Raw genomic sequence first — 13,713 nt, 5'->3', positions numbered from 1 at the left:
CTTTTTTGACTCATTCGTTAACAATATCTTTTCTTCACTGTTCATGCTAATATTTTTGGAAATTAATCCTAGTACTGCGTTTAACACGTCGTCGATATCCATCTTTGTTTTATTGATATTCTGGATAAACCGAAGTTCATCCGCGACAATTTTCCAATTCCTGTTTTTAAATATTATTTATTTAAATTGGATTCCACTCATTGCAATTCCGGGGCAAGCAATTACGTTTGCCCGTTTTTCAAACTTCATCGGTAAAGCTACGAAAAAAAATCAGTATAGTTCATATAGTTTGTTAAACTATGATACATTACATTATTTTTTGTCGAAACATTTATAAACACGATATTTAAATAAGTGATCAGAAAAATGTTTTTTAGTAATATAACAAGTTTGATGTACGAGCATATTTGGTGTAAAAACTATTTTTATGTCGTTTGAAAAAAAATATACGTATTAACTTCTTGTCTACTAGACATTTTTGTTTTAACAAATTGTCTATTGTAACATTTCCTAATTGTAAATGTTAGTACTTATACGTTAAAAAATTGCTGCAGATTATTATTGTTAAGGAACAGTCATAAATAATGTATTATCAAAGCATAATTTAATAAATAATATTAATTTTATTTTTTTATTCTTTGATTGTAAATAAAGAAAATTAAAATTTATTTATTTTTAGTCCAAAAATGCTCTTAAGATTCTTCACATTTATTTCAGTTTTTATTTACGTGGTAAAGAATTTAAAGAGTTTTTTAACTTTAGGTCTATATTGTATCTTAAAAATCACGAGTTAGTTAATATTAGGTTTCAAATTCTTACCATAGTTTCCTTTGATTTTTTCTGTTAATTTTTCCATGTCGATGACGAGTTTCTGTATCCTACTCGGTACCAACATATTTTTATTCCTACTGCTGATAATATGAACTTGAACTAATCCTTCTAGTAATAACCTCCAGTCTCTGCTCCATTTAAGCGTTCCATTGGAACACGATGTAGAAAGTCCGCTAATAATTTTGTAAGATTCTTCATACTGGTAACCATGTCAAAGTAGATTAGAGTAAATATTTTCTTCGTCTAAAATTTTCGTTTCTTCTTTTAGTAAAATGATTTCTTGAATATCTTCCTTCTGTGTTTCTGCTAAGCGAATAGTTCCAGAAGCTATCATAATTTCATCTTTAGTTTTTACTTCAAACTTTCCTGAACCTGAAAATTTACATTATTTCAAATATTGTTTTAAAATATTATATCTATAGGATTGCTATTTATACCTTTAAATATCATAATAATTAAATGAATTTTGCCATTTCTAGGTACTTCTAGTAATTTATTGTGAATAATAATGTTCTCGAGTATAAAAGAGTTATTAGCCTTTTTCTGTATTAAATTCGAGTACATATTCACAACTAACTTTAAATAGACAGCTGAAGAAATAATAACATTGCCGTTTATTTTAAAATTTCCTAAAAACTTGTATTTATCTGATTCCAAATCTACCAGTTCTTCTATTTGTTGAGTTTCCCAAAATTTACCACTTTCCACGTGCCTGTCAAACATACACAATAATTGTTTATAGCATCCATTTGAAAAAAGTCTATTTTGTACTTACCAATCAGAACTGTGTTCCCATCGAACAAGAGGAGAAATTGATAGGTTTCTCTAGAAACAGGATAAGCAACCTCGGATAGAACTTTCCTGACGTAATTTGAAATTCCAGATTATAGCTTTCCTAATGTGGATAAAATAAAAGTTGCATTGTCCTTATGGCCTCGTTTTGTTAATGATAAATTAATGCCACCAATATCCAATGATTTTCTTAGAATTGCCTAATAAATGAAAAGTATTAGGTTATTTAATTTAAAAAAACTGTATTCAAATATTATTAAAACAAATAAACCTGTAAAAGTCCATGGGGAGAAATTTCAATCGTTATAGCGTTTTTTGGTAACATTGTTAATATTTCTTCGAATAAGACAGGAGAAAGGAGATTATTCGTATGATATTCTGGTGAAGAAAGGTGAGCTTTCGTTAAATGCCACTCATTTTTCAATAACGTGCATAGCCAACGTTTACTGCGATTTTTTGTTGAGAGATGACTTTTTTTAAATATTCTAACAACTTTGGACCAGCTGGAGAAATGTACCGACTATGAAAAGCAATATTACTAGTCGGCACGGTTTTAGCAAATATTCCTTGACCCTAAAGAAAAAATAAGTATAGTTTCAAAATTTTAATATTTTTAATGTCTATCAAAAAATATCTCCTAAGCATTACCTGTAATTCTTTTACAAAAGCTTTTATGGACTCGGTAGGTCCACTTATGGTAGAACTGTCGGGTCCATTATGACAAGCAATATCAATGTCTTCAGGACAGAAATGCCGCAACTGTTTGTAACCGAGACCAACTGCGGCCATCGTTCCGTGTATCAAATCACTTTCTACTGAAGCCAAACCACGAGAAAGAGCGCTTAAAATCATTTCCTCAGCAGTAAAGCAACCATCTGCGTAAGAACAACCCAGCTCACCAACAGAATGCCCGATCATGTAATTCGGTTTCACACCAACAGTATATAGAGTATCTACCAGACCAATCTACGTAACAATTATCCGAAATTATTCATTTAAAAAAAAGAAAAAATAAACACTGCTGAAGGGGAAACATTAGATATATTATTACTTGTATTGCTGCTATTCCCAGAAAGCAATTTATAATATTATCGTATATTGTTGGATTTTTATCGCATATAATATGCTCAATATCGTAACCTCGAGGTCTTAAAACTACATCACATTTTTTTATTGCTTCGGCAAAGATTGGTATTTTCATTAGTGATTCACCTAAAAGAGAATTTTACATTTAATATATACGAGAGAGAGAGAGAGAGAGAGAGAGAGAGAGAGAGAGATGTAACATTTTTTTAATTATTTAAATATAAAATTCGTAGTACCCATTCCGATCCATTGTGATCCCATCCCCGAAAAAACGAACCAGATCTCTCGAGATTGAACTGACATATTAGGTTGAACCATTTCTATCGATTGCTCTGAATCAGCTGCTTCAAAATCTGGAATTACTGTATACCCAGAATACAGAGAATTGGAAAATGGTTTCTCAGTAATATCAGTAATTAATTGAGCCAATTCATCATCTCCTCTTTTCGAATTTAACTAAACACAAATAGAATATAGTTCACGATCATTTTGCCTAATCAGTTCGGTCGTAAATTAAATATCTTACAATATCAAAGATCGACGATATCATTTCCTGAGTTCGACAAGAAGCTACAAAAAGTCGTGGCATATTATATGGTGAAAGTTTTCTCCTTTGATTCTTTTTTGAATGACGTTTTAGGATAATGTGAGAGAAGGAACCGTTTAAAGCGGCTGTGTTAACTGCAGCGTAACAACCCATCCAAGGTGTTGGTTCTGTAATTACTTTTACGCGTCCATCCTGAAGGCATTGGGCCTCTTCTGGAGGCTCAGAATAATGAAGATTCGGAGGTATAACTTCAGTCTCCATAGCAATTAGTACCTAGAAATAAAAAATAAACAAATGTGAAATATTAAACCAAATTAGCGTTGTTTTATATTTAATTTTGTCTTTTCAGTAAATTTACCTTGATTATCGAATTTATTGCATTATTATTATAAGCGTTACCAATGTTTGACTTAACAGATCCTATTAAAAGAGGATTAGAAAGACTTCGATCTTGACCATAAACAAGATCTATTGCCTTTAATTCTTCGAGATCCATTGATTTGATTGCTGTACCATCAGCCTCGATGTAAGTTACGTCGCTTGGTTTTAGACCGCAGTGTTTCAATGTCTGTTTCATTATTTGAGCCTGAAATTCGGCTGTGGGAAATAGACACGTGTTTCTTGGAATTGCTTCAGTGTACTTAACAGAAAGATTAACGACCTCAGCATAAACTCGCTTTGCATTTTCAGCTCTTTGAAGGAAAATTGTTCCTATCGAGTCGCTTCTCGTGAATCCAGACGCTTTCTTATCAAAAGATCTATTTACCCCGTCTGTTGACAATAAACCTAAATAATAGAATGCATAAAACAGAAAATTATTTATAAATTACGAAAATATTTAACTTGCTGTTCTAAGACCTTTAATTATCATTGAAAGAAAAAAATATAAAAAAAATTGCCTTTTTGTCTTTACACGCAAGAATTGGAATTAATTATACCTAGTATAGTCTTATTTTACCTAAATCATACAGTTGGTAAGATTTTTGGGGAAGTAAGCTTAAGATTCCTCATCTAACAATAGCGTAATCGCAATCTCCAGCTTTTATAGCATCGTACGCTTTTTGAATCGCTAATGAACCTGATGTGTTGGTTGAATTGATAGTGCAGCTTAAGCCAGTTAAACCCATTCAAAACGAGATCCGGTTTGCTAGCAAACCACGGCAAATCCCCAGTAGATTATATCCTTCCAACTATAATGAAAATAAAAAAAATAAAAACAATTGCACATAGAATGATTTTACCTTTAAATTAAATCCATTAGATCATTTTATTTACTTACATTGGTTTTATACATCTGTTGATAACTATCTGATTCATATAAACTCAATACTCCGTAAACATTGGTTTTCTTGTTCCGTAATTCTTCTTCTTCTTCTTCTTCTTTCTTTAGTTTAGGCAAATTGCCTGTTTCGTAACGACGTTTCTCTGCCTATTGCACTGTTAAATTGTCGCACCATCGTTTTCGTGGGCGCCCCGTGCTTCTGCGGCCTACCGGTGACTTATCCCGTGCAATTCTGACAATTCTTCCGTTGTCCATTCTGTTGATATGTTCGTTCCATTCTTTTTTTCTTTTTAGTATCCATTCGTTAATGTTTTCCACTTTGCATGTTCTTCTTATATCTTCACTTCTCTCTCGATCCAGTAGTGTTTTTCCAGCTATTCTGCGAAGAACTCTCATTTCGGTTGTCTCTAATAACTGTTTCGTTTTCGCCGTGTCTGGTCGAGTTTCTGCGGTATGTGACATAATAGGTCTTACCATTGCCTTGTAAATTCTTGCTTTGGTCTCTATGTCCATGTTTTTGTTTCGCCATATTGTGTCATTTAAACAACCCGCTATTCTGGATGCCTTCATTGTCTGTTCTCTTACCTCTGCTTCAACATCACCATATCCTGAGATTTCTATTCCTAGGTACTTAAATCTCATTTCCTGCTGAATAACCTTCCCTTCAATTTCCAGTTTGCATCTTAACGGTGTCTTTGATGTTGTCATGCATTTAGTTTTCTGGGCCGATATTTTCATTTGAATGATTTGGCTATGCAGTTAAATCGGTGTAGTAGACGTTGTAGATCATCCTCATTTTCGGCCACTAATACAGCGTCATCAGCATAGCATAGGATGGTTATTTCTTCACTGCCCATTTATATCCTTTTAGCAGTCTTACGTTTCTTATTATTTCGTCCATAATGATGTTAAAAAGCAGGGGACTTAGGGAATCCCCTTGTCTGATACCACGACCTGCATCAATCGGTTCAGTAAAGGCGCCATTTATCTTTGCTTGGATCTTATTGTTTCTATAGATGTCCTCTATGGTCTTGATAAGATTATTCGGAATTTGCTGGTTATAGAGAAGGTGTATAACATCCTTTAACTGCACTCGGTCGAATGCCTTTTCCAAATCAATGAAACACATATATGCTGGTCTGTTGTATTCAATTTATTTTTCTGTTATCTGTTTATGATGAAAACCGCGTCTGTGCACGATCTGCCTGATCTGAATCCCTGTTGTTCGTCTTCTAGATTCGTTAAGCTGTTAATTTTATTCGTTATAATCTTTGTTGTTAGTTTTAATGAAGTGTTTAAAAGATTTATTCCCCTGTAGTTTGTAGGCAGTTTTTGTCTCCTTTTTTAAACATAACTATAGTTGTACTAGTTCGCCATTCGTCAGGTATTTTGTGTTGGCATAGTATTTTTTGGATTAGGAATGTTAATTGTTTGTGAGACGTTGGCCACCATATTTTAGTAATTCGTTTTGGATGCCATCTTGCCCTGAGCTCTTCCTATTCTTTAGTCTTCGAATAGCTGTTTCTACATCACTGGACTCAATTTGTATGTCGCTTCTGGTTATTATTTCTGGCGTATTTAGTTCCGTTTGAGGTTCTTCTGATTTATAGAGCTCTGTTAGATAGTTAATCCAATTTTCTTTTGTGATCTGGTTTGTTTTATCATTTCATTGACCTCCTTTCTTTGATTTCTAATAAATCGCCAGATTTGTTTTTGGAGTCCATAGAAGTCACTCTCCATTCTTTTCGAAAAAATCTCCCAATAATTTTGCTTTGTTTGCCTTACTAATGTCGCTGTTTGATTCCGGATTCGTCTATACGTTTCGTATGATTCAGGTGTTCTTAATGTCCTATAGTTAAGGTATGCTATTTTCTTTTTTTTGCATATTTCCTTAATCTCTGGGCGGAACCAAGGAGTTTTGATCATTCTAGCCCGGTTTTTACAGTTCGTGTTCCCAGGGCTTCATATGCAGCTTCTAAAATGTTGGTTCTTAGTTTCTTCCAGGCTATGTTTATGTTATCTTCTTCTTTTATTGGGTTTTTTTCGATTTTTTCTTTCAACCTGTTCTCGTATAGTTGTTTGGTTGGTAAGTTCCATAGTGACTCGATGTTTATTTTCAATTCTTGTTGCTCGTGCAAGTTCTTTGGGGTTTAAACTTCATTCTTATTTTGCTAATAGCAGGCTATGATCGCTTCCTACATTCGCGGAATTTAACGTCCTGATATCTAATATTTGGTTTGGTTGGACGTATCTGTTGGTAACAATGTAATCAATTGTAGACCTGAAGCCTCTGGTGTTGCTGTATGTAAATTTATAGTGTTCCTTATGATTGTAAAATGTATTATTAATCCTTAGCTCGTTAAATGTGCATAGCTGTGTCATTAATCTCCATTGTCATTTAACACGTTTTCGTTGAACCTTTGTTTTATTCCAGGTATTATTTCGTTTCCGATGCGGGCGTTAAAATCTCCAAGGATTATCATTTGTTGGTTACTTGATAATGATCCGACTAAATTTTGTAGTTGGTCGTAGAAGGCTTCTCTTTCTTCTTCGGTTTATTATCTTCGGGTGCATAAATTGACACTATATTTAATTTTTGGTCTTCCGCTTTCATTTTTACCACCAATATTCGTGAAGATATGTAGTTACACTCATGTATGTTGTTTTTGTATTTCTTGGATACTGCGATGGCTACCCCTTCTTTTGCCCTGATTTGTTTTTCTACACCACTATAGATCACTAAGTAGTCTTCGTACTGTATTTGTCCTTTGCCTTTCTTTTTGGTTTCTTGTAAGGCGCATATATCGATGTTATTATCTTTCAGTTGTTTCAGGGTTTCTTGATCTTTATTATTAAATGATTTGATGTTCCAGGTAGCCAGACGCATTATATGTTCTTTTTTCCATTTCGTTGTCCTTTTCCTTGCATGTGTCGTCATCTGTATATCAGTCCTATTCCGAGGCAGAGTGTCGGTTCTATGAGCCATAGTCTTTTTTTTACGTTGGGTAGGGAGCTAACCTGATCCAACAACCTTCCTCCTTTTCCCGGGCTTAGGACCGGCAACATGATCGCTGATCTGCGATCATGCAGGCGGAGTTCCGTAATTCTACAGGATTTATTCCAGCATCAATGATCGCTTCAAACGTAACTTCCAATGCCATTCTTACTTCTGGCGTCAGATATTTTGCTTGAATTGCATTAATTCCAAAAAAAACGTTATCAAATTTCGTTAAATTAGAGATGAGCCCTAGACGCGATGATACATTACACGAATGACCTAATAAATAATAATTTAATGAATCAAAAATAACGCACATTATTACATTTTTTTCTGTACAAAAACAAATTAGGCATATTCTTACCTAATTTAAATCTTGTGTATTTCCAAAATTCCTCCAACATGGAGTCCTCCGGCGATTGGATTAAGCTTAATTATGAGGAGGGTGAAAAGGTGAATTAGAATTAAATTAAACACGTGGTTGAGCCAATAAGTGCAATGCTTTATTGGCTCGTCAGGGAAAAAGCCTTGCGGCAAAAAACCCTGGTTGTTATTATACAATGGACGACGATGGATCACGGATTGTGTCCGTGATCAACTTCTCGTCATGATTAACCTTGATGTAATTTTGTTGAAAGAAATAGAAATTATATCTCTCACCGTTAATTGCCGCCTCTACGTCTCTCTATCGTATTTATAATATCTGTAAGATATATTCGCTTAACAGATAAATTCCTTGTCTTTCTATCGTATTTATAATATCTGTAAGATATATTCGCTTAACAGATAAACTCCTTGTCTTTCTTTGATCCTCTCGCTCGTTGTCTCCGATTAATTTGTCTCCAAGTGTCCTCGTAGGCGTCCAGCGGTTGAATAGAATGCGTGTCTTTCGTATTGTGCCCTGCAGGGTGCCCTCACTCGACGGTCGAGTGGTGGGGTTATGGATGCTAGTTACTAGTAACTCTCTATCGATTTAGTGGGCGCATAGTAAATCTCGTATTTTAGTTACAATCGATTTTCGGCTATGATCGATTCCGATCGTACATACTCCCCCCGTTGAGAGGGTACCGATCAATAATATTCTTATTCGAGTAAGTGTATCGTGATGTCTTACCCTAAAGTTTACAAAGTTTGGTCGTAGATTGTTTGATAGAATTGCATATCGCTGGCCAGGCGATCTAATCGTCTTGTACGTACAAGAATGATAGTTATGAATTTATCTGAGGTGTCGAGTTTGCAGTTAACATATACAACAGAGTACATTTAAAATTATTGAATAAAATATAAACAATCGCTGCGCTTGATTGTTTTCTCGTATGGTTTTCACGGTTTCGATTCGAGTCTCCTTATCGGTTGTAGAGTGTGCATCCAGGAAATTCCCGCTGTCGTCTCACTTTAAGTATCATTGAAAATGGTTTGCCACTAAAAAATATGTTGGAGTTAGTGTATGGAATCGTTGAGGTTGTAAGTTTAATATTGTTTTGATTTCAATCGTTCGTGTAATTAATTCTTCATAAGTGAACAAAGTTCTAATGCGACTTATTTGGGATGGTGTTTGATAGATGAATGATAGTTCCCGTAGCCATCCTAGCTGGGATGAAAGCGGAGGATTGATATGTCGTATATTTCTCCTACCTGTTATGAAGTTGTGTATTTTCGTTTGCATTTAACAGAGTTGATTAAGTCTACAAATCTTTTTATTGATAACTTATTTCGTTGAAATTAATATCGTTATCATATCGTTAAATGGTGGTCCGAATATCTCGGTGTGGGTATTTTAAATGATGAAATGGTCATTGAGGTTGCGAAATGGTAAAGATGTTAGACATTTCTTCTGGAAAGTTAATTTCGCGTTTCTTAATCGGTCCCCAACTGAAATCAAATCTAATTCATTGATAACCGCTCCCCCCGAATCGGTTAATCTTTCCCTTTCGGCGCAAATTTATTCGTCTTGGACTAATTTTTAATACACGTCCTATTTTTTCCGCGGTCAAGTCTTCTCTCCGATACGAGTGCGTCTTAACCCTTTGAGTGCTATAATCAAACGTATATTTTCGGCAATTATTTCTATTGTGTTGTCTTTAGAAGACGGCAAAGAAGGAATGATACACCATCTGAACGTAAAAAAATATGACATCGGATTATATGTTGATAATTGTTTGAGATTTATCGTATGCAAATGAGATATTGGGTTGACTATTATTTTCTTCAATATCAATGTGTTAAATGTTAATTTCGTAAAAATATGTACTGAAGCCTTTCCATGATTCTATAATCCTTTTTATGATTCGTTTAAATTTCTGGTTGTGAATATCCAAATATATTATAATTATCAAATTACAGTGATTTCAAATTCTAGCAGGTGAATAAACAATATATATTGAAAAAAAATAAAAAATGTTTCATTCAATGCAGAATAGACAATGAAATATTAACTAGATGGTCTTCTATATTATAATGTGTTATTCATCGTAGACGAGATCTATACTGTTCGAGAAAGTATTCTGTACTCAAAGGGTCAATCCATCCTCTGCACCGTGTTATAGTTTTCAAAGTCGCGTATAGTTAAAAACTGCAGAAACATGTTCTCTGGTTCGATCTCGCGATTTCCGACAAAATATGATGTTTCGTAACTCCTTCGCGAAGATATATCGGCGTGATTGAATAGGTTAGATGTTCGTTATAAAGTTATTTATGTGCAAATCTCTAATTAGAATTTCGGCTTTGAACGTGTGATTGGCGCTTTCGTCTTTCGCGAACTGTTTTAAGTTCCGGATGATGATAAAAGATACTGATGCTGCACCGGATGTGATCGAGTTGAGTTCAATGTATGTATCCGTCCGTTATGAGATCGTAATAAATGCTCTACCAATGTATCCTGTATGATGTGCTCGACTAGTAATGTACTATTAAGAAAGATTCCGTTTATATCTATTGTCTCAAAGTTCTATCACCTCTTTTAAATGCAGTACGTCGCGATTATAAGTAGTGGATTCGGTGTATTTAGCGTGACGACGCGGACTATAGGAGTTAGTTATGTGGATTCGAGGTTTGTTGGGATGTTGACGCGAGTGTTTGCTGTTTTGAAGATGTGGGGTCATGCGTCGAAGGTATGTTCTCATGATCGGTTCGGTGTAAGGATGTGTGATGTGGTTGATGGCATATTCGACAATTCGATGATATGCATGCACCTCGATGTTTTCGCAAACAGTTTTGACATATTTTATAATTTCGAATTACCTCCCATTTGTTGGTTATCGTCATGTCGTTATATTTAGGACAGCGGTACAACGGGTGTTCGACTCGTTAGCAAAGGATGCAGGTGTGCGATGTACTAATGGGACCGAATGCGTAAGATAAGTGTCCTGCCGTTTTCGCGATTGTAATGTGTTCGTTTGGATATGTTTACGTTTTTCGCGGGGTTCGTCCTTAATATTCGTAGTCAGCTTCTCTGATGCACTATATCGGTGGTCTATTTCCTTTAAAAATTTATAAAGTTCCTTACGAGTAGGGTAATCGTCCGAATTAAGTTGTCGATCCCATTCTTCCCGAACGCGACGAGGTAAAAGGCGATCAATAACGCGCACTGTTAGGGCATGAGGCTCGTTAAACGAATCAATCATGTTGAGATATGCCTCCGTATCTCTTATGAGTTTCTGAATCCCTCTTGCTGAATCATCCTCGGAGTGTGTTAAATCCAGAATCGCGTCGAGAAGTCTTGCCAGAAGTACGCGTTTTCTATCGTATTTTTCTAATAATGCTTCCCACGCGAGTTTGTAATTCGACCCGTCCCCTGAATATAGTGAAATCTCTTCGAGTGCATGGCCATGCAATGCATCTCGAAGATATGCGTGTTTTTCTAGATCGGATATGTCAGTCTGCGCGTCTATCAGAGTTAAAAAACTTTTCTTAAATTCTAACCATTTTTCTAATCTTCCATCAAATTTAGGTATCTCAATTCGTTTTAATTTAATCGGTCGTTCGGTCGTACTCGTCTGATTTGAAATTATGCTGCTATCGTTCGGGATGTTAGCCGCGGATGTTCTCCTTTTCTTAATTGTAGATCCGATTGAATGATATCGGTTAAAAAGATCTTCTAAATCGTCAAATTCCTCGTCCTCTTCGGGGCCTAAATCTATACACTCTCGATGCGATCGTTCGTATTCGTTTATTTGTTCAGTAAGACGTTCATAGCGATCTACTAATTCGTCCGTCTCTGAATTCTCTTTCCTGACTAAGTTTTCTAAATAAGTTAATCGGCCCTTCAAAATCTTTCGTTCCCGTCTAAGACGTTTTACCGATTCCATTTTGTCTCGACGTTAATTATCTTACTTTTCGAAGATGGATTAATATAAATTATGTTGAGTGCGAAGATTTTAATATATAAATTTTTTGTTATGATGCGTCGGGTTTCCGATCACGCGGTTACGGTCCTGAGCTGTGAGTTGGTAAAGGGGGGTGGTATGTTTACCGAACGTAGGGTCCTACTGACGTCACGATTTCTTTGTCGCCTAATCTTATGTTTGAACAAGTGTACCGTTGCTGAGCGATGTAACCGTCGAAACTATTCTCGCCCTTTGTCCGTGAACAAAGCGATTTTCAAATTCTATTAATACGTTTCTTGGTTAAAATTTGAAGTGGATTCGAATGAGTTGTTTCCGATTTTAATATACCAATTTAAGTAAGAAAGATGAGAGAAAATAATAAAATTTATTAGAAATACGAACTTCTACGGGGTTCGAAGACGTAATTTCCTATAGAATATTTTATATATTTAAAGTGGATACGCATAAACGTATGCACAAATGATGCAATCTACTTATCTCCTTTTCGAATCCTTTGTGATGACTAGCTCGACGTGGCAGCGTGTATGTTCAGGAACTAGATTTTCTCAGTGGCGATTTCGTATACGCAGCTTCACTCAAACCAGGAATCAGAAATTCAGACCTCACAGGAAGCACCAAAATGTATTTGCCAAAATTCCTCCAACATGGAGTCCTCCGGCGATTGGATTAAGCTTAATTATGAGGAGGGTGAAAAGGTGAATTAGAATTAAATTAAACACGTGGTTGAGCCAATAAGTGCAATGCTTTATTGGCTCGTCAGGGAAAAGCCTTGCGGCAAAAAACCCTGGTTGTTATTAATACAATGGACGACGATGGATCACGGATTGTGTCCGTGATCAACTTCTCGTCATGATTAACCTTGATGGTTAATTGTTGAAAGAAATAGAAATTGTATCTCTCACCGTTAATTGCCGCCTCTACGTCTCTCTCGTATTTATAATATCTGTAAGATATTCGCTTAACAGATAAACTCCTTGTCTTTCTATCGTATTTATAAATCTGTAAGATATATTCGCTTAACAGATAAACTCCTTGTCTTTCTTTGATCCTCTCGCTCGTTGTCTCCGATTAATTTGTCTCCAAGTGTCCTCGTAGGTGTCCAGCGGTTGAATAGAATGCGTGTCTTTCGTATTGTGCCCTGCAGGGTGCCCTCACTCGACGGTCGAGTGGTGGGGTTATGGATGCTAGTTACTAGTAACTCTCTATCGATTTAGTGGGCGCATAGTAAATCTCGTATTTTAGTTACAATCGATTTTCGGCTATGATCGATTCCGATCGTACATCTTGTATGATCCGCAGACGCAATCTTCTCCATTTATTAGATTTTCCCTTAAATCATTGATATTGTTACTCTTTGGAAATTTTCCCGATATTCCAGAGATGACCACTGCACTATCGTCCAAGCCTTCTAAATTCATATTTGCAAAATGTATCAGCACGAGCAACACAATCAACCACTTATTCGTATGACAAATAAAGCTATTCATTGAAATCGCTGTTTATATAGCCAATCGAATAAGTCTCATTTAAATTGTTAATTATGCGATTTAGTTATGAAATTTAAATTTGTTTACTATGCATTATGCTGCATTGTCAATGCCGTATTGTATAAAAGATATCTTTCCCACGGAATCCGATGTCTTTCGACTTCTAATTTTTTTATATAAAAAGATATTTCCTTATGATCTATAAGATAAACTATTCGAGATTCCTATTCATTATTCCAAAGAACATTTATTAGCTAGATTGAAATTTTTTCAGATCTTAACAATAATTAAAGATGGTAAGAAGAAGGTTGCATTAGAACGACTCAGATACGTATGAGATTTTC

At 35.3% G+C, this 13,713-nt stretch overlaps 2 protein-coding genes and 1 long non-coding RNA gene across 3 annotated transcripts; all 3 read right to left on the bottom strand.

Moving 5' to 3' along the window:
* Positions 1-85: 85 nt before the first annotated feature.
* On the bottom strand, positions 86-1,034 carry LOC122513651. Its single transcript, XR_006302818.1, has 2 exons — positions 820-1,034; positions 86-257 (listed from the first exon to the last, which is right to left on the bottom strand). It is a non-coding gene; the product is annotated as an uncharacterized LOC122513651 (long non-coding RNA).
* A 61-nt stretch (positions 1,035-1,095) lies between these two features.
* LOC122513652 lies at positions 1,096-1,948 on the bottom strand. Its single transcript, XM_043630070.1, has 5 exons — positions 1,895-1,948; positions 1,607-1,656; positions 1,269-1,543; positions 1,187-1,203; positions 1,096-1,134 (listed from the first exon to the last, which is right to left on the bottom strand). The coding sequence occupies exons 1-5, from the start codon at positions 1,946-1,948 to the stop codon at positions 1,096-1,098; spliced, it is 435 nt and encodes a 144-aa protein (XP_043486005.1).
* LOC122513650 (fatty acid synthase-like) lies at positions 1,733-3,906 on the bottom strand. The gene is made up of 7 exons (XM_043630069.1): positions 3,615-3,906; positions 3,236-3,529; positions 2,946-3,165; positions 2,675-2,835; positions 2,272-2,589; positions 1,895-2,001; positions 1,733-1,823 (listed from the first exon to the last, which is right to left on the bottom strand). The coding sequence occupies exons 1-6, from the start codon at positions 3,831-3,833 to the stop codon at positions 1,951-1,953; spliced, it is 1,263 nt and encodes a 420-aa protein (XP_043486004.1). The 5' UTR covers positions 3,834-3,906; the 3' UTR covers positions 1,733-1,823; positions 1,895-1,950.
* Between the last annotated feature and the right edge of the window lie 9,807 nt (positions 3,907-13,713).

This window comes from Polistes fuscatus, unplaced genomic scaffold (assembly GCF_010416935.1).
Source record: "Polistes fuscatus isolate 324 unplaced genomic scaffold, CU_Pfus_HIC Scaffold122, whole genome shotgun sequence".
NCBI lineage: Eukaryota > Metazoa > Arthropoda > Insecta > Hymenoptera > Vespidae > Polistes > Polistes fuscatus.
Note: the sequence above shows the minus strand (reverse complement) of the source record. Positions and strands in the feature narration are given on the sequence as shown.

Excerpts from the sequence above, each read along its gene's own strand:
- LOC122513652 (XM_043630070.1), bottom strand. The coding sequence starts at position 1,948 with ATGTTACCAAAAAACGCTATAACGATTGAAATTTCTCCCCATGGACTT. Across the intron at positions 1,657-1,894 it reads CTCCCCATGGACTTTTACAG|AGAAACCTATCAATTTCTCC; the intron begins GTTTATTTGTTT and ends TCCTGTTTCTAG. Across the intron at positions 1,544-1,606 it reads TGGGAACACAGTTCTGATTG|GCACGTGGAAAGTGGTAAAT; the intron begins GTAAGTACAAAA and ends TATGTTTGACAG.
- LOC122513650 (XM_043630069.1), bottom strand. The coding sequence starts at position 3,833 with ATGAAACAGACATTGAAACACTGCGGTCTAAAACCAAGCGACGTAACT. Across the intron at positions 3,530-3,614 it reads CAATAAATTCGATAATCAAG|GTACTAATTGCTATGGAGAC; the intron begins GTAAATTTACTG and ends TTTTATTTCTAG. Across the intron at positions 2,836-2,945 it reads ATCACAATGGATCGGAATGG|GTGAATCACTAATGAAAATA; the intron begins GTACTACGAATT and ends ATTCTCTTTTAG.